Source organism: Scyliorhinus torazame, chromosome 19 (genome assembly GCF_047496885.1).
Source record: "Scyliorhinus torazame isolate Kashiwa2021f chromosome 19, sScyTor2.1, whole genome shotgun sequence".
Taxonomy (NCBI): Eukaryota; Metazoa; Chordata; class Chondrichthyes; order Carcharhiniformes; family Scyliorhinidae; genus Scyliorhinus; species Scyliorhinus torazame.
In genome coordinates this window covers 117,826,052-117,845,249 of record NC_092725.1, presented here as the reverse complement: position 1 = coordinate 117,845,249, position 19,198 = coordinate 117,826,052, and the positions used below count along the sequence as shown (strand labels likewise).

At 44.8% G+C, this 19,198-nt stretch overlaps 1 protein-coding gene across 1 annotated transcript in view; it reads left to right on the top strand.

The window, feature by feature from the left end:
• The window catches only part of LOC140396461 (tetraspanin-8-like), a 57,442-nt gene extending 42,522 nt beyond the window's left edge, over positions 1–14,920 (top strand). Inside the window, exons 3-8 of the mRNA XM_072485107.1 lie at positions 3,499–3,630; positions 4,667–4,741; positions 4,850–4,945; positions 7,077–7,205; positions 13,248–13,331; positions 13,416–14,920. Coding sequence (XP_072341208.1) covers positions 3,499–3,630; positions 4,667–4,741; positions 4,850–4,945; positions 7,077–7,205; positions 13,248–13,331; positions 13,416–13,469 — 570 coding nt within the window. The 3' untranslated portion in view covers positions 13,470–14,920. The remainder of the gene's footprint in view (positions 1–3,498; positions 3,631–4,666; positions 4,742–4,849; positions 4,946–7,076; positions 7,206–13,247; positions 13,332–13,415) is intronic.
• Positions 14,921–19,198: the final 4,278 nt, after the last annotated feature.

The window sequence follows — 19,198 nt, the reverse complement described above, 5'->3', positions numbered from 1 at the left end:
ACTCCGTCCCGATCCGAGGCTTCTGTACAGTCCAGGGCATAGAACTTAGTAACTTCCGCCTCTGTGTCCTTCCTAATCTCTGCGCTGCACTCTTGTTGGGCCTGGACTTCCAGTGCAATCTCCAGAGCCTCACCCTCAAATTTGGCAGGCCCCTACCCCCCCTTACCTTTTGCAGCCTCGCGACCCTCAAGGCTGACCCCCCCTTCCTCTTTGCCAATCTGACTGCGGATTGCAAGCGCGTCGCCACCAGGAGCAGACGGTACAGCACCCAGGACAAGACTTTCATCAGGTCCGAAGTCCAGCGGCTGCTTAAGGAGGGTATTATCGAGGCCAGCAACAGCCCCTGGAGAGCCCAAGTGGTAGTGGTTAAAACTGGTGAGAAACACTGGATAATTGTGGACTACAGCCAGACCATCAATCGGTACACGCAGCTCGACGCGTACCCCCTCCCACGCATATCTGATATGGTCAATCAGATTGCGCAGTACCGGGTCTTTGACCTGAAATCTGCCTACCACCTGCTCCCCATCCGGAAGTCGGACCGTCCATACACTGCCTTCGAGGCGGACGGTCGGCTCTATCACTTCCTTAGGGTCCCTTTCGGCGTCACAAACGGGGTCTTGGTCTTCCAAAGGGAAATGGGCCGAATGGTCGATCAGTACGGTTTGCGGGCCACCTTTCCGTACTTAGATAATGTCACCATCTGCGGCCATGACCAGCAGGACCATGATGCCAACCTCGATAAATCCCTCCGCACTGCCACTCTTCTCAACCTGGCCCATAACAAAGAGAAGTGTGTGTTCAGCACAACCCCATTCTCGGCTATATAGTCCAAAACGGACTTCTCGGGCCCGACCCGACCGCATGCACCCCCTCATGGAGCTCCCCCTCCCCCACTACCCCAAGGCCCTCAAACGCTGCCTGGGGTTCTTTTCCTACTACGCCCAGTGGGTCCCAAACTATGCGGACAAGGCCCGCCCACTCATTCAGTCCACCCAATTCCCTCTCGCGGCTGAGGCACAACAAGCTTTCGCCCGCATCAGAGCAGACATCGCCAAGGCCGGGATGCTCGCAGTGGACGAGTCACTGCCTTTTCAAGTAGAAAGCGACGCTTCAGACGTCGCCTTTGCCGCCACTCTAATCCAGGCAGGCAGATCCGTGGCATTCTTTTCCCGCACTCTTCATCCCTCTGAAATTCGACACTCATCCGTCGAAAAGGAGGCCCAAGCTATTGTTGAAGCTGTGCGGCATTGGAGGCATTACCTGGCATTCACTCTCCTCACTGACCAATGGTCGGTAGCCTTCATGTTCAATAACACACAGCGGGGCAAGATCAAAAATGATAAAATCTTGCGGTGGAGAATCGAGCTCTCCGCCTATAATTACGAGATTTTGTATTGCCCCGGTAAACTCAACGCGCCCCCAGACGCCCTCTGCCGAGGTACATGTGCCAGCGCACAAGTAGACCAATTCCGGGCCCTACACGACAGCCTTTGTCACCCGGGGGTCACTCGATTGTACCATCTGGTCAAAGCTCGCAATCTGCCCTGCTCCGTCGAGGAAGTAAGGACAGTCACCAGGGACTGCCAGGTCTGTGCGGAGTGCAAGCCGCACTTCTACCGGCCGGACCGTGCGTGCCTGGCGAAGGCTTCCCGCCCCTTTGAACTCCTCAATGTGGATTTCAAAGGGCCCCTCCACCGACCGTAACATGTACATTCTCAGTGTGGTCGATGAGTACTCCATATGACGTCTGCCACCGTTATCAAGGCCCTCAACACCATCTTCGCTCTGTTCGGTTTCCCCGCCTACATCCACAGTGACAGGGGATCCTCATTCATGGGCGATGAGCTGCGTCAGTTCCTGGTCAGCAGGGGTATCGCCTCCAGCAGGACGACCAGCTACAACCCCCGGGGAAATGGGCAAGTAGAACAGGAGAATGGGACGGTTTGGAAGGCCGTCCAGCTGACCCTACGGTCCAGGAACCTCCCAGCCTCTCGCTGGCAGGAGGTCCTCCCTGACGCTCTACACTCCATCTGGTCACTATTGTGCACCGCCACTAATACCACACCCCATGAACGTGTTTTTACCTTCCCCAGGAAGTCCACATCCAGGGTGTCGCTCCCGACTTGGCTCGCTGCTCCAGGACCGGTCCTTCTCCGTAGGCAGGTCCGACTCCACAAGGCGGACCCCTTGGTGGACAGGGTTCACCTGTTCCACGCCAACCCTCAATATGCCTACGTGGAGTTCCCCGACGGCCGCCAAGATACTGTCTCACTCAGGGACCTGGCGCCATCAGGTTCCACCCCAACTCACTCCCCCACCCATGCGCCCCCCCTCCCACCGCGCCACCAATATTGACCCCACCAGACCAACCCCTCCCCCCCTTCCCGCACAAGAGGGCGAAGAGGATTTCGGCAGGCTCCCGGAGTTCCCTGATGACGGGCCAGCACCAGCACCGCCATTGGTGCCACGTCCACCACCGCCAGCACTGACTTCGCCGCCACCGTTACGCCGCTCCCAACAAAGCACCAAAGCACCGGATCGGCTGAACCTTTGACGGACTCTGGACCGTCAACATGGACTTTTTTTTTTCCTCCCTTGTTTTCCCCATTTTTAACACTGTACATAATTGCACTATGTGTGTATAGTTTCACATCACCCCCGCCGGACTCATTTTTAACAGGGGGTGAATGTGGTGAACCACTGTATTATGGGATGTAAGGTAGGACCTGCACTTCAGGTTCGCCAGTAGCAGCTGCCGGTTGACCTTCATTGCTCTGCCATTTCGCCAGCTGCAGCAGGAGGCCACGCATCTGACCGCAATAAAGCCACAGTTGTACCCAATCTGCGTCTTTGTGCAATTGATTGCGCATCAGCTTGGAGACATTCGATTTATATTTTGTACACGAAATGGGTGTGTGGAGGGCGGGTGTTTGTACTGGGGTGGGTAGGGAAATGTGAGGAAGAACATTTCATTGTCATTGTTATGTTTGAAACTTAATTCCGCTATTATTGTGCTTTTCATTGCGCCGTTTTGTTTTCCCAAAAATTTGTAAGAAAATAATTTCTTTCTGCCTGATTGCAATTTCTATCCCTTCCTGGCTCTCATCTATGGGTTAAATGAATTTTGCTTCAGGAAATTTGTGAAACTGCAAAGACGTAATTGCTTCTGGTTTGATTTGTATTATGATTGAAGATACATGTTCGTTAAGAGCTAACTAAATTTTGTCACGCTTGAGTCAAGTTGTATTAAACGGTTGAGAATAAAATTTAAAGAGATTTGAAAATAGCTCCCAAATCCACAGAAAATAATTGACATTAATATTAGCTGGGGTTTGTAATAAATTTCTAATTGCTTTGGTTGATGTAGCACACACCAATGTTGTAAAACGTTCCAACAATTTTGAATTCATAAAAGTTGACAGGCAAATTATACATTTTTAGTAAAAAGTAACTTGCCATTATTTTACAGTTTAATGTGTAATGTCTTCACTGCAGGTTTCTGGAGTAAATATTGTGGAATTTTACCCTGCTATAAATCTTCTGATCACTGTTGGGTCGATCGTTATGGTGCTTGGATTTCTTGGGTGCTGTGGAGCTATGAAAGAGAGCAAGTGCATGTTAATCTTGGTATGTATTTGACTTTTATAAATACAATTAGGAGCAATTGGAAGACAGTGAGAGGTAATTTGATGTTGATGATGGTGTAAAGTGGGCAATACCTGATCATCCACGGAAATGGGAGAGATGTGTGATGGATGACTGAACAAATATACTTGCGCTAATGTACTGTTTTTATCATATCACTCAAAGTGAAATCCACTCCATCATCTGTTCTCATTCCTAATAGAAAATATCCAATAGCTAAACCCACTGCAAAACCGTATTTTTAAACTTTGAAAATGTAGATTCAGTGGATAGAGTTTTAACTCTGGATCTGTAGAAATGAACTGGTCTTTACCAGCACTGTGCCAGTGAGTAGAGCTATGTAAACACATACAAGGCTCTTTCTAATGGAATACAAAACAGAGTAGAGCCAGCTGTATATCTCCATGCTGTCAGCTTACATTGCTCTAAGATAGATCAAGCAGCAAATCATTTCTTGTACTATGTAGGACCATGTGGCAAAGTCACCTGAAACTATTGTTTAATTTTGTTGTGGCTTTTAAGATTGTCTTAAACTATCACTGCAAAATATTGGGTGTGGTGATTGTCAGCACTGGTTCCATTTTGACGTGAAATATGAAACTTTATTTTCAATTAATATTTTAAGCCTTTTGTTTGCTATTGAGTCACAATCTGGAGTATTGTGGATAAAAAGATGTTTCCGAGAGTTGTTTTCAGAAATAAATGTTTGAATGATGGACAAATGGAATAATGCAAAGCAAATGTGGTGCAATGTCAGGAACATAAATCCATATTTCACAAAATAATTGAATGAATAATTATCTTCTTGGAGTTTTCTTATTGGGAGCAAAGCCGGACAGGAATTGGACAAAGATGAGAATTAATACTAAAAGAAAGCATTGTGATTGGTGGAATAGCAGCAAAGATTTATGCAGTGGATAAATTAAGAGGCAACTTAACATTATGTCACTATATAAGTCTTTGGGATATAATTACAACAGTCTGTGCTGTATTTTGTTGTCTTCCTTTTCTTTCACAGTTCTTCATTGGACTGCTCCTAATTCTGGTTCTTCAAATAACTGCAGGAATTCTGGGTGCTCTTTATACACCACAGGTAATCTTTTACCTTTCAATTGCATTTTTTTCTGAAGTAACGTAATAAATCCCAGTTAGATCCAGAGTACATTAGAGCTGAAGCAAGTATTCCCTTTGTTTTCTCAAGATTGCAACAGTGATAAATGATACATATAAGGAATATATTCCATTAAGTACTCAAACGGATACGGTTAAAAAAGAGATAGAGGAAATGCAGCAGGAGGTAAGTCTGATACTAAATTAACATCGATACACTATTACTGCACTGCAATAAATAAAAGAACCCTTTGTATTACAGAAACATCCTTATATAGATTCCTCCCCTATGTATCTAGCCCAGTTAAAGCTAATCATGTTATGCTACTAATATAACCAAAGGTATTACAGAATCAACATGTTCAAGTTATACTGTCTGTCACCTGTTCGAAAGACCAGTGAAGCCTGTACACATTGGGGCCATTGCCAGCCTCACCCTCTGGGTCTCTTCCTGGCCTGGTTGGTGGCCGGGTCCTCAGGGTGTGGGGTGGGGCCCTGTACATGGGCTGCCACCTCGAGCCTCTTTCGACGCTGATGTAGCCGCCTTCTCCCGTGTCTGACCACCTGGCCTGCCAGCAGCATGAGGGCAGATTCCACGGGGTCCAAGATATTATTCATCCGTGTAATATATGCAAGAAATTGGAGCGGGCGAGAGACTGACAACCAGTGGTGTCTTCAATCCCGGGATGCTCCATTTCCCCCATTGCTCCCGCCCTCATCCCCTGCCATCCAACACGCCCTGCCCTCGCCCCACCCGGCCGCAGCAGGAACCCCTGGTCACCGGACCCCAGACACCTTCACGTAACATTACCTGGACCAGGTGCTGGTCCCCTCCCTGGTACACATACCCACACTCTGGTCACGGAAATGTCCTCAGTGCTGGGGCCCAGCCACTGGGTGTTTGGATGTTGGTCGCTGTGTCGGTGGTGTTGCTTCCTGTTGTCTTCAGGCACAATGACCAGGCCTCACGGTCTGATTGGATGCCTGGCAGTACTCCCACATACCACATGGGAATCCACTAGTGAGGTGTGACGTGCTCACATAACGATGATTGCCAATTCTCCATTAACAACATCCTTCAGCCACACAGCCAGAGGGATCCATGGCTGGACTGTGGGATGGAAAGGCAGGGGCTGGGCTTTTCCCCTTTAAGAGTACACATGATCCAGGAGGTGGCATGGTGGACCCACAGGCACTCCACTCCACCCCGCCCCTGGCGAGCACTGGGGCAGCAACCCAGTGCTCCCGGGCTCATTGCCGGGGAGCAAAGATGGTTACTCAATCCTCGGATCCCCACAGTAGCCATTTCACCAGCTTCACGTTTTAAATGTGACCATTTGCTGGGGAGGTGATTAGATCACAGGGGGTCATTCCCGTTAATTGTATGGCGATTAGCTTCAAGTGGGGATTATTAGTTTCTTGCCACGCCACGGCGGGATCCTGATTTTGCCAAATGGAACGGGCGGTTAGATCGTAATCCGATCGGCGCCTGGCATGGTTCTTTATTTTGGCATCCCTGCAATCTAACGGCTGCGTCACGCTCTCGCTCAAGCATGACGCAGCCGTAAAATCGTGTCCCACATTTTGCACAATTACCTTGACATTGTTTCAAACGAACCATCTGCAATCCATAACATCTCACCATCATCTAACAATCAGAAATTTGAATAATCATATCAGTATGTTTATTCAGCCAGTGGCCTAATCAGTTTTTGAAATGTTCGTGTGCTTAAGAATATGAAGAGTTCTGTCAGTGAGCACATTGAGGACAGCCTCTGGAGCCTTGATAGTACTTCGACAATTCAAATTATCTGTGATTGCTTGTTTTTGTTCTTGTATCTTTAAAAAAAGCTAATGCAAGCTACACTTAGAATGCCACCTGTCTCCCAGTGTAATAGCATCAAACAATGGACATTAACAAGATTGAAGTAGGCCATTTGACTCATTGTCATTGCTAGCGTAATCGCTAACTTGTTGCCTTGTTTTCTGCTCGCAGCCATGTATCATCCTCTGCGTCCACTTATCCATGAGAAGATGTAATAATCTCTGCACTCACCATTTCTGATGACAAAGCATTCCATTTTTGATGATTTGAGCCGGAGGTTCAACACACGTGCACATTAATTATTCGCATGTCCTGCAATCCGTTCACTTTAAGGTCCGCTGCCTCCAAAGCTCACGTGTAAACACAGAAGAGCTATGCAAAATAAAAATAGTCGTAAACATTTTCTCAAACACTTCAACATAGGATAGTAGTTGTAAAAAAAATAAAACCTGTTGTAATTTCTTTCTGTTTTTTTTAAACCCCTTGTCTAAAGAACAAGTGTTGTGGGCTTCTCAATGGCTACAAGGACTGGGAACATTCTATTCCTACATCCTGCAACTGTACTCATGATGATCAGGATCATCCATGTGCGAAAATACCTGGCAGATCTGTTTGGGCTCAGGTACCTCGTTACTAAAATTACAAATAAAAATGAAATTAGCTTCAAATCTTTTTGCTTTTGAATTTAAAGTCACCCAAGTTTCTTTTAAACTGCTTAAGGCATTTTCATTGCATGTCAAACAAGACAAGTATTCATGTTTTTAAATCATTTAAGGTAACTGTACTTGCAAAACTTTCAACATTACCTTTGCATGACCTGAAAGTTGACCATAATGTTAAAAAGTATGTAATTTTTATCAATTATATGTATATAAACGGATCTCATTCTTACATTTTTGTTAGAATTATACCTTTTCATTGCAAGTGATGTAATTAGACTTTTGAAAAAGGAAAATATTGAGCAATGTTACAATCCTTGCCCAGACTGTTGCTAACTTTTGGTTGGCTCTTAATTTGGCTCTATTTAATCACTTTTGCTCAAGAGTCGCCAGGTATCTTTTGACACCGCCACTAGACTCAGAACCGAATACTGATTAATGACTAGATACACCAGTTAGTAAGTTCAAAAGCAATGCTCATTTATTTACACAGTTAAATCTACTCATGCATAAACTCTACAAACTAAACTACCACTATTACTAAGGCCTATACTTAGCTTCGGGCGCCCACTCAGTCAGAGGAACAATGGCCATTGCTCGGTTCTGAGGCTGCTGGGTTGAGCTGTTTACAGGGTAGCAACTAGGAGCGTCTATCTCGTAGTGTGCGTTGACTTGGAACTTACTTGGTCTGCTATAGCTGCTAGGCTGGTCTCTCTCTTTGCTGAGAGCCAAAGCCAAAGGAGAAAGATTCTCCCTTGGGTGATACCTCTTATATTGCAAAGGGCTTCGCGCTCTTTTGGGCGGGCCTTGAACTTGGCCTCAACTAATTCGGCCTTTCCCAATCATCGGTATCGATTTTCCTCCAATAGAGGGGTGGTTCCCTCATCACTGGGCGTGTCCTGGTGACTGTCAGTCTGCTTTGTCTTGGCTTCTTCTGGCACCGGGGAGTCTGTCCTAACATTGTGTATCTAAATGTTTCCCTTTTGTCCCCGGAGATGGCTCATTAGTATGTAAATCATTTGGTAGTTTCTGTCCTGTCTGAGCATTTAAGGTTCTAAACAACAGACAGAGCTTGCACCTGCTTGTTTCTTAGCATTGTCCAATTTTCCCTGCTGTCTTTGCAGGTGTCCATTTTGTAATCGGGACGTGGCCATCCCAGATGGTTACAAGACCATCAAGCTGTTGGTAGGATCCGGTTAGGGACCTATAACATTATGCTTAAAGTAGAAAAAGTGTGAGGTTCAAGACAATTGCTCAAGTGAAGGAAGCCACAGGATTCCATGGGTTCTGAACCAGCAAAAATAAAATTTACTGTACAAGGTCAGAAACCCATTAAATATCTCTTGTATATTTTCCCTGAATGTTAGAGAGTATACTGTACTTGTGAATTAACAAGCCAATTGTGCTCAGACACACCACACTACAAAATAAATGACAGATGCAACCAACACAGCGTCCATGGATTTCTCAACAATCCACCCAGCTGTTAATAATTATTGAGTCAAACAATCTCACTGAAACGCTGGCTGTCTCAATGAGGGTTTGCAATCTTCTCCTTCAAATATGTCTCCTTGGAACTCTCTCCAAAAGTCACTCCAACTTATACGGCTTCAACGATGGCCCATCATGCAGGGTTTCAATCTGGCCTTCCAATACTCTATCCCACTGGATTCCAGAATCTACACTCAATTATCAGCTTACAAGCACAATTTTAGCCCTTCGGCCATGCTAAGCAGAACACTACTGCTCCAAAGGGATGCCTGTTGCCAAAGTCCCCACAGCAGAGTCGCCAACCTTTGGCTGACTTCTTGAACCTTCAGGGTTTTTCAAATCCTCTTTGAAAATCAGGGCTTCTCCCAAGCCCACTTCACTTAGCCTGCCCCCCGCCCCCGCCCCTTCTCGAGTTGGAGCTTGTTTCTCTGCTCCTTTCTTTTTTCTTAACTAATTGGGACCTGTCTCTGTCCCTTACGTGGCTAACTTAATGGAATCCCTCGCTCTTCCCTCTCCCTTTTCCCTGCTTGAGACACTTGCCAGCTATGGTGTTCTGCTCCTGGTCACCTGATTCAGATTTTAGCATAGCTTTCTTTTCTGGTCACCAAAGAACATAAAAAATGCAGAACTATGCATGTGCAGTCTGCTTTTGGCCTACAGAAAGTCCGAGGTCCATTGAGAGTTGACATTCCTGACCTCTGAACTCCATAATAAATTTAAGTTGGGTGTTGCAAAAGTAGATTAAAGTAGAAGGGTGACTACTTCTAGAGTCCCGTACTGGATTGCACATAGGAAGTGACTTATTAGGGTAATTTCAGGTGCTTTGTCTACAGTTATTTCTGCATTACTCACTGCCACCTCCTCATGGGCAGTAAATGCTGGCCTATCCAGCAATGCCCATATCCCAAGAAAGAATAAGTTTTTTTAAAAATACCGTTAATGGATGAAAATTGTACCCAAACCGAACTTGGGTCAAGATTAACATTTGAAGAGTGGGTGACCATGCTGGTTTCTGGAGAAGTTGAGACATCCGGCTGATGGGGAAGTGAGGAGTAATTCTACGAGGAAACGTGTTGCGGCATTTATGATCTCGTGGAGTTCTGGGAAGAAAGCCAAAAACCTATTGCTGAAACCAGCAAGAGGAAGCAATACAATCACTTGCTGAAATCAGTCCAAAGTTTCATTCCAACTCCCCGGCATTACTGCCTGTCACAAGGTTGCCGCTGTAGGTGGAAAGTGTCTCCATGCTGACTCTATGCCTGCATTCTGGGACAGAAATTGATCAATCAAATTCTAATCCTTTGGGACAGGATTCAAATGTAATTGCTCCCATTATTTGGGTATCAGGTGGCATTCAGTTGGTCCAATTTACAGGAGCTGTGGATGGGGTTAGGGAAATGTGCAGCCCTCTGGTTCCAGGTGGCACATTTTGGGGAGGTCAGGATATTGATGTTAGGAGCCATAATTGCTTGCTCCGATGACACTTGCGTGGACAGGAAGCAAAACATGGGCTAGATTTAAGAATGAAGCTTCTGTCAGAAGCGGTATTAACCTTGGAGGCCAGAGTTTGGATATGTGGCTGCACACATCCTGAAATGGTGAGAGGAGAAGGCACGCAGTACCCAGATGTGCCACAGCAGGAGAAAGTAGATGAGGATAAGCAATCTTAAAAAACATCCAAGGCATCCACTGACTGGAACTAATCACAGCTGCTTAACATGTTGGCAGTCCATAATGTTTTAGTAGGGTTATTAAAGCTCGGGGTGTTTTATCATAGATTGTCATAGATTATCATAGAATTTACAGTGCAGAAGGAGGCCATTCGGCCCATCGAGTCTGCACCGGCTCTTGGAAAGAGCACCCTACCCAAGGTCAACACCACCACCCTATCCCCATAACCCAGTAATCCCACCCAACACTAAGGGCAATTTTGGACACTAAGGGCAATTTATCATGGCCAATCCACCTAGCTTGATTAGTATGATCAATGGTAGAAGTGCTGAAGGTAACAAATTGCACAACAGTGCCTGCAGGATCACTGGTGTTCCAAGAACCCTTCTGGCTCAAATGCAGAGAGACACTTGCAGCTTGAGGTGCACATTTGAAGGGAGTGACTAAAAAACCCTCGTGGTGAGCTAACTATGCAAACAGCTGAGATCGTTGCCAACCTCAGGTCAGTATTGATTGGGGAGCATCTGGCTCAGGATTTGATCGCTGCAATAATACTGCTGGCATTTCTTTGGAAGTGACCATTTAACTGGAATTCTTCAGTCAGTGGGAGTAGCACTATCTTCTTGACGTCAGTGCTGATAAAACCTTAGTTGGCTTGGAATAGAAGGTAGAAAAATAAACCCAAAGGAGGCGATTTGACCCACCATAACCTTTACGAACTCTTTGAAAGAGTTAGTCAATTAATCTCACTCCCCTACACTCTCCATAGTGTTCTCCCTTCCAATAAATTATTCAATTCTCTTCTTCACTAACTATGCCTTCCAGATCACAACAAAATTATACAGAAATATTAATTCCCGGGGGTGTCTTTGAAGATGTTCTTTCGGGTTATCCTTTCTGTCATTTCAAACAACTCCTTCTTACTTATCCTATCACAGACAATTATGATTTAAGCACTTATTAAATCTCCCTCCTGCTCTAAGCAAAGTAACCCCAGTTCCTCCAGCTTTCCCACATAACTGAAGTCCCTCATCCCTGGTACCATTCCTGTAAATCACTTCTGCTCCCGCTCCAAGATATTGACATCCTTCTGAAAGTGTGGTGCCCAGAATTGACCACAATACCCTTGCTGAGGCCCAACTTTCTTGCTTTTCTACTCTACTCCTTTGTTGGTTATCAATCCTGTGTGATTTTCTTTTTTCACCTACCAGGTGTCTTACCAATCTCATCAGTTTATGGTCACCTTAACTCTTACTATCCTTCTTGAGGTTTGCTAGGTGCTATTTTCATATCTGAATATAAGGATCTGGCATATATAGGGTTACTGTAGGGCTGAGTACTATACCACCCACAGAGTGACCCAAGAAGGTATGTAACCCAGAACTAGGGTCAGTGTGGTGTTGAACAGGGACATGTTAAGACCAGGGCATAGAGACAGCTCCTTGCCTGTATCCTTTACTGTACATATCTACATCCTGGGGATTACCATTGACCAGAAACTGAACTGGACTAGCCATACACTGTAGCAGCCAGAGCAGGTCAAAAGTTAGGAACCCTTCGATGAGTAACTCACCACATGACTCCTCCAAGCCCATTCACCAACTATGAGGCACAAGTCAAGTGTGTGATAGCATACTCTCCACTTGCCTGGATGAGTGCAGCTACAGCAACATTCAAAAAGCTCAACACCATCCAAGGCAAAGCAGCCCACTTGATTTTTACCCTTTCCACAAACATTCACCCCTTCCACCACTGAAGAACAATGGCAGCCATGGTGTGCCATCTACAAAATGCACTGCAGTAACTCACCAAAGTTCCTTGGGGAGCAACTTTCAACCCATGACCTCTTCCACCTAGAAGGACAAGAGCAGCAGCATGGAGCACCACCATGGAGGTTCCCCTCCAAGTCACTCACCACCCTGGCTTGGAAATATTTTGCCGTTCCTTCACTGTCACTGGGTCAATTCCCTGGAACTCCCTTCCTAACAGCACTGTGTGTGTACTTACATCTCAGGGACTGTAGCAGTTCAAGAAGGCAGCTCAATGCCACATTCTGAAGGGCAACTAGGGATGGTCTTGAACACTAACTCTTGTGGGACACCAATGTTTACTTCCTTCAGTCTGAAGAAAATAATCGTTTGCCTCTACTCTCTGCTTTCTCTCCCTTAGTCAATTTTGTATTCATGCTGTCACTCTCCTTTTAATCTCACATAACCAATCTGTTCTATGATACTATACCAAATGCATTCTGCAAGTCTATACATCGTCCTCTAATTCAATGTTATGAATTGGCTTAGTGGTATAAGAAAAGGCCTATGGAAATTAAGGCAATGCTTTCGGCCTTGGATTTCAACAATACAGCGGGAAAAAAGGGAATTTTTCTGTTGAAAGAAGGGACTGGAGTGAAAAGTTACATCAGTTCTGGGAAAAACACATTTCTGCTGTACTTATTTTAGGCATCAAACGTAACTAATGGGTGCATATGGAACATTTTCATTAAAGCTGGGGATAAAACATTGAGGACGGAGCTAACTAAAAATGAGATGTCTCTCTAATACCATAATGCTGTCTTCACCGAAAGAGGAAAGTTTTATTTTCCCAGCTTCTGTCACCACTTATGTTTGTTTTAGGATTATTGCTTGAAGTTATCTGCAGAGGATTTTCCCATTATTATTTTTGTGTCATGACTTCAGTGGAAGCGCCTTAGAAATGGTGTAAGCAAGAGATTGAGGGACAATTGTAGAACGTCAAATGCGCTAATCCAAAATGTTGCGACTACCTGATTTAATTCATTGGTGGACAGTACTTAACTTTTTAAAGCTTTGTTTGTTTTACTTGTCTAGAGCTGTGTTGACGTCATGATTGACATTTTGAAGGCAAACTGCATCATCATCATTGGCATTGCCTTTGGACTAGCAGTGATTGAGGTAGCACAACTTTGTGATTCCTTTTCCATTTAAATAGGTACATCTCATGCTTTCCTGTTATTAACTCCACTGTGTTCCCTCTAGATTTTTGGACTGGCCTTCTCCATGACCCTGTATTGCCAAATCAAGAACAAGTGAGGAGGAGGATTTCCTTCAGTCATAGCATTGATTCATTGGAGATGCTTAATCTTTGGCATATAAATCATTCTTATGCTTAATTTGTAGTTTTGAAATTCTGATTAATCTGATTCACCTCTTGAAATGTTGCTCAGCCATCAGTGCTCCTTGTTGTATCCTGTTGTTTTACTGTAAGTGCATGTACAGTTACCTCCTGCTGTTTTGTAAAGTGGCGTTTTTGTTTAATGTTGAGCTGTTCACTTACTGACCAAATGCGACGAGGTTTTTTTTATTTCAGGTCAGGTTTTTTTTTTTCAATCCTTGCCTCATCATGGGTCGAAAACCAAGTTTTCTTCGAAATGCTGAATTCTCCCACAGCAATGATGTTGTTCTGAGCGGGATGAAGATCTATTGGAGAGGCCATGAACTGGCTTTGATCAAAAGATGGGGGGGGGGGGGGGGGGGGGCTGTTGCATAGAGGAACTGGGGTGGAATTGGTCTGTGCCAAGTGTGGAAAAGTGACTCATGACAATTTGACGACCTGGCCACTGGAAAATTAGAATAAAATGGAGTGTAAAAGAGGCTGTCAAATAAGGGTTTTGCATTATTGGCACAGATCAATTAAATCCCCACTGATACTACAGAACCAGTTTGTGCTTCAGGTCGTTGATGTGTAGAGCTGAATTAATATTGACCTGGATTTAGCAGTAAGAACAATTATGGTTCACTGAGACTCAACATTTACATAAAGAATGTTAAAATGTAGTTCTTGCCTACTAAACATATCAGAAAAGGTTAACTTGCCCATTCAAGTGGAAGTGAATTTATAATGGCAAAATTAGGTATAAATTATTAGTAGACAGCCTGTCTGACCCTGAAAATGTACTTCGAAAATGATTCTCATTGTTGCAGATTTACTTTGGTTCACGTCTTTGGCAGAGTTTCTTGCAAAACTTTGTTCAGAAGAGGATTTCTACTAGAATTTAGGGTCTCGAGAGAGAGAGTGCAGCTGGTAGCTGAGCCATTCTAGATCTTTCGGAATAGAAGGCAGACCCCCATTTGATGATCATAAACCACAGTCAGTCACAATTGAGTTTGTACCGTTGGGAGTTCTTTTTTCATAAGTTTTAACTTTTTATTGGACACTCTCTTTTAAAAGGGAACTACCGTGTTTTGAATAAGCTGAGTACTTCAGGAAAGAAGATTACTTTCTAATTGTGTTAAAACTAAGCAGCAAGGAAAAGTTTTTCCTCAGCTTTTTGTGGCATTTTATGGCGTTGCCAATGTATGCGATGTGATAATAAATAAGCCAAAAGTTTAAATGATTGTTTTGAATAAAAATGAAATCCGTCAGGTGTCTGTGCAAAGAGGATGTGTAAATTTGACATGGATTTATAATCACTGGAATTAAAGTTATTATTCTGTTGTGTTTGTAAAAAAATATATACTTAAAATTGAGCATGGGTGCTGTTTGTGAAATGTCATATCATTTTATTTCAGTTTTGCATTTAACTAAGTCCAGGGTTAAAAATCTATAGCCCATTCAGTGGGCTGTGCTAAGAGAGCCATAAATTAGGCTGAGACCTAGAGAGACTGACTCTGGAATGCTCCAGTTACTACTTTTTAAAGGACCCCAAAATTCTGTCCTTTTCCTTTCAAAGCTAGTGCTATGGGAGATGGTGAGGTTGTGCAACATCAGTTGTCCTGTCCTCACTCCATTTCACTTTGTGTATCGGGGAAACTCATGAATGGGCATAAGGCAGTCACTATTGATCCTGCAAAATGCCCAGCTTCCTTCCAAGTATATCCTGGAATCTCAAAAATTGAGTAATAGGTTGGTGTGATGCCAGGTATGTAGGGCGTACATCCAAATGACCGGTGGATCCTATCTAACAGCATGTTCCTTCGGTTGAGCGGGATGGTGGCACAGTGGCTAGCACTGCTGCCTCACAGCGCCAGGGACCCGGGCTCGATACAGACCTCGGGTGACTGTCTGTTTTGCATGTTCTCCACGTATCTGCATGAATTTTCTCCTGGTGCTCCGGTTTCCTCCCGCAGTCCAAAGGTGTGCAGGACAGGTGGATTGGCCATGCTAAATTTCCCCTGAGGGTGATGTTGTAGGAGGGATTGGGCCTAGATAGGGTGGTCTTTCAGAGGGTCAGTGCAGACTTGATGGGCCGAATGGCCTCCTTCTGCACTGTAGGGATTCGGAGTACTGACCATACTCAACCAGCACTTGCTTACATATCTCAAAACATTGTGTATGACATTAGGTGTGATTCCAAGATTGGGCAGCACTATTGAACAACGCCAAGTATGCCAAAAACAATTTTAAGATTGAGTTGAGCTAATAATGGGGCTGACTTACCCTTGCTAGGAGCTACGTATGTTCATATACAGGGCTTTGTCCTGTGCCAACAGAGAGGATATGTCCAGGAATTGTGCATCTTTCAATTAAGCAAAAGACTGTGGGAAAACTATTCCCTGGTCCAGTCTCCGTGGCAATGTCTTGACTAATCAGTAACCACGTGCCAACCAATCCATACCTTTATTTTTTCAAGCAGTAGAAATTGTACCCTTCGAAATTTGGCATTATTATGTCTGTCCTGAGGAGTGCAAGATGAAAAGCTTCAACAACATCTCTCTTTTTCAGCAAAACCCAAAGGCTTGACAGATCAGAACTTCAATTGATGCAACTTTATCTCTTATTGTAAATGAGAGAGAAATTAACCATAAATGAAATGATAAAATTTTCACAGAGAAATATTTAACAGCACGAATACAGCGGAAGGTAAATAGCCCATAATTATTTCCCTGGTTGTTGAATCAATAAGGCGGCAACATTTTTGATTAATTTTAGAGAATATTGTTATTAAAACATGCAATGCATTAATGCAATTTATGGATATTGATGCTTAAACTGATAATTTTTTAGGAAAGAAATTGAGTATCAATTAATTTATTCCAATTAAGGGGTACTTTAGCGTGGCCAATCCACCTACTCTGCACATCTTTGGGTTGTGAGGGTGAAACCCACGCTGACGCTGGGAGAATGTGCAAACTCCACACGGATAGTGACCCAGGGCCGGAATCGAACCTGGGTCTGCGGTACCGTAGGCCGCAATGCTAACCACTGCACCACCGTGCTGCCAAAGCTTAGGCTGATTATGATGTGAGATAAACGCTTTGTGGGGAAAAAAAACTAGGAAAAAGTTGGTGAAAAGTACAGGTAAATCGGATCAAAATGGATATATTGATCATGGCGCAATGGGGGAAATTACTTCCTTTGTGCTGATTCGTTGTCAGGGAGCATTTTCATTCTCGAGTATGTGCCGGATATATGAACGTGGAAGGTTTCTATTCAATTCAGCAGGGGGCTTGGATTGCAAAGTAATATTTCTTCAGGTTAGCACAAAGAGTAAAAATGAATGGAAACCCTGACTGCACTGGAGTCCTCAATTAGATTTAAAAGTTTTTGTTTTTGCATCTGTCTGTGCTTTCATTTCTCATGTATGAATTTCCTTTCTCTGAACCAGTCACCACCCAGGCTTGTGGGACAAAGCGAGTTTTCTTCCTAATGTTACACAATTTGAACAGTAGTGCTTGGTACAAAGGATCTGACGGACCATCTAACCACACAATGGACAAATATTTGCCTTTTCATCAGCCTTTTGAAACAGTGCCAGATTTGTGACCCACAGTTGCAACACAGTTGGGTAGCAATAATCTGACTGGTTTTACAACAAGTAGTTTTACAACATGTTGTATGTGAACAAGTGCTTTGTATTTCAAGACTCATACAGCCACTGAGCAAGTTGTGCTTTTATTTATTTCAAACAAGTAGTGATAGTTTAATGTCACAAACATGGTCTGCTTGTTTTCACAGGAATTATCTAAAATATCTTCTCATTTGCTGTTTTCTTTAATCAATGTTTTCTCTGTTTTTATGGTTGCTCCTATTATTTAAATAGATTACATACACATTGGGGGATCATGGTATGATGTCGCCTTCAAATATCAACATCTTGGGCAGTCAAGGTTTCATGAATTTGCAAATGCTTGGAGTTAACACAAGACAATGAAGGGAAGTATTGGGTAAAGTTGTCTCATCCTGCCGTAGCATCTGTGCCGCTCCTGTTGCGCTGAATGCCACCCTGCTGGGAAAACCCGGTTTGTGCTCTCCAGCTCCGTGTCGAGCCAGCCTTTATGGACGGCACCGTGCTGCGGGATGGACTCTCTGCTACAATGGTCCGAAGCTTGACCAGTTTGGGGGAGGTGGGAGGGGTTGGAAGGGTCAGAGAGCACAGTGGCAGACAGGTGCAAGGAGGTGGATAAGGATGACGAACAGCGGAAGGCTGAGGGAAGGAAGCTGGACACTGGCAAGGCTGCACACCGCTACAATCATAGGGAGTCAAAGGGATTCCACATCGTCTACAGGAAGGTCATGCATGAGGACTCCAGATGAGGGGGGGATAGAAGTCCAAGTGGGGCATTAGTGCCTCGCGGGTGATGGGCTTGCAAAGGGGAGGGGAACGTGGTTGAATTGAGACACAGACTTCTTCTTAAGCCTGCTAGCCTTTTGCCTCTGGGTTCCAGACATCCTGCGTGATCGCAGGAGGACAGGTGGGCTGGAGAGAATGATATGAGTGTGCTGCATATGACGCCAGGACCGTCAAACCCGCCAGTTAACAGCAGGTGGACTAATCAGCTGATAGCTTGCCAGGTGATTTGGCGGGGAACTGGCCTGTGCATAATTAATTAGCTCCAGCAGATTGCCACTCTGTCTATACTTCCTCCCAGCTGGAAGCTACTGTGCATTTCTCGCTGGGTCTTCCGAGCCCGGCTGTGACAGAAGTCTGCAATGCATCCCCTCAGAGAACTTCATTGGATTGCAGTAAAGTTGGGGGAAAGACAAAACATGCCCCCTTTTCAAGGCAGTGGCTGCTGTATAGCAAGATGAGTAAATGAGTGAGTGCACGGACGAATGGATAAGTGGGTAGAGGGAGGTGGGGGAGGTGACTAACTGGATAAGGGAAGAGGTGGGTGAATGGGGAGGTGGGTAGTTGTGTGAGGTCGGTAGGTGGGTACATTGTAAGGGAGTACAGGGGTGAGTAAGGGGGTACAGGGGTGAGTAGGTGGGTAAGTGGGGGTAGTTGGATGAAGTGGGTAGGTGAATGAGGTGGGCAGATGGGTATATGGATAGTGCTCGGGGTGAGGTGAGTGTTAGGTAAGTGGATGAATGAGTAGGTGGTGAGGTACTTAGGAGGGTGAAATGAGGAAGTGGATAAATTGGTACGGGAAGGTAGGTGGATAAATGGGCAGGGAGGATGTGGGAGTTTGGGTGGGTAGGGTTTAAATGGTAGGTAGGGGATGAGTGGGTAGTCAGGAGGATAATTGGGGGAGTTTGGGTGGGTAGGGTTTAAATGGTAGGTAGGGGGCGAGTGGGTAGTCAGGAGGGTAATTGGGGGAGGATCAAGTCAGAAGGGTGGTCACAGTGAATGGTGGGGGGAATAATTGGGGGATAGGTGGTTTATCCGTGGAGATGGGCTTAGTCTGATCGGGTTAGTAAGGTTATCGAGTTATGAATAGTAGAGGGGTGAGGGATAGGTAGGAGTGTGGTCATGTAGGTCACGATTTCCAGAGGATCCTTCAGTCAGAAGTCCGGTTTCTGATAATCCAGAAGCTGGAAGATTTGACCCATCAGTTTCAAGTGATATACTTTATTCATTATATTGGGCATTTATTGCATA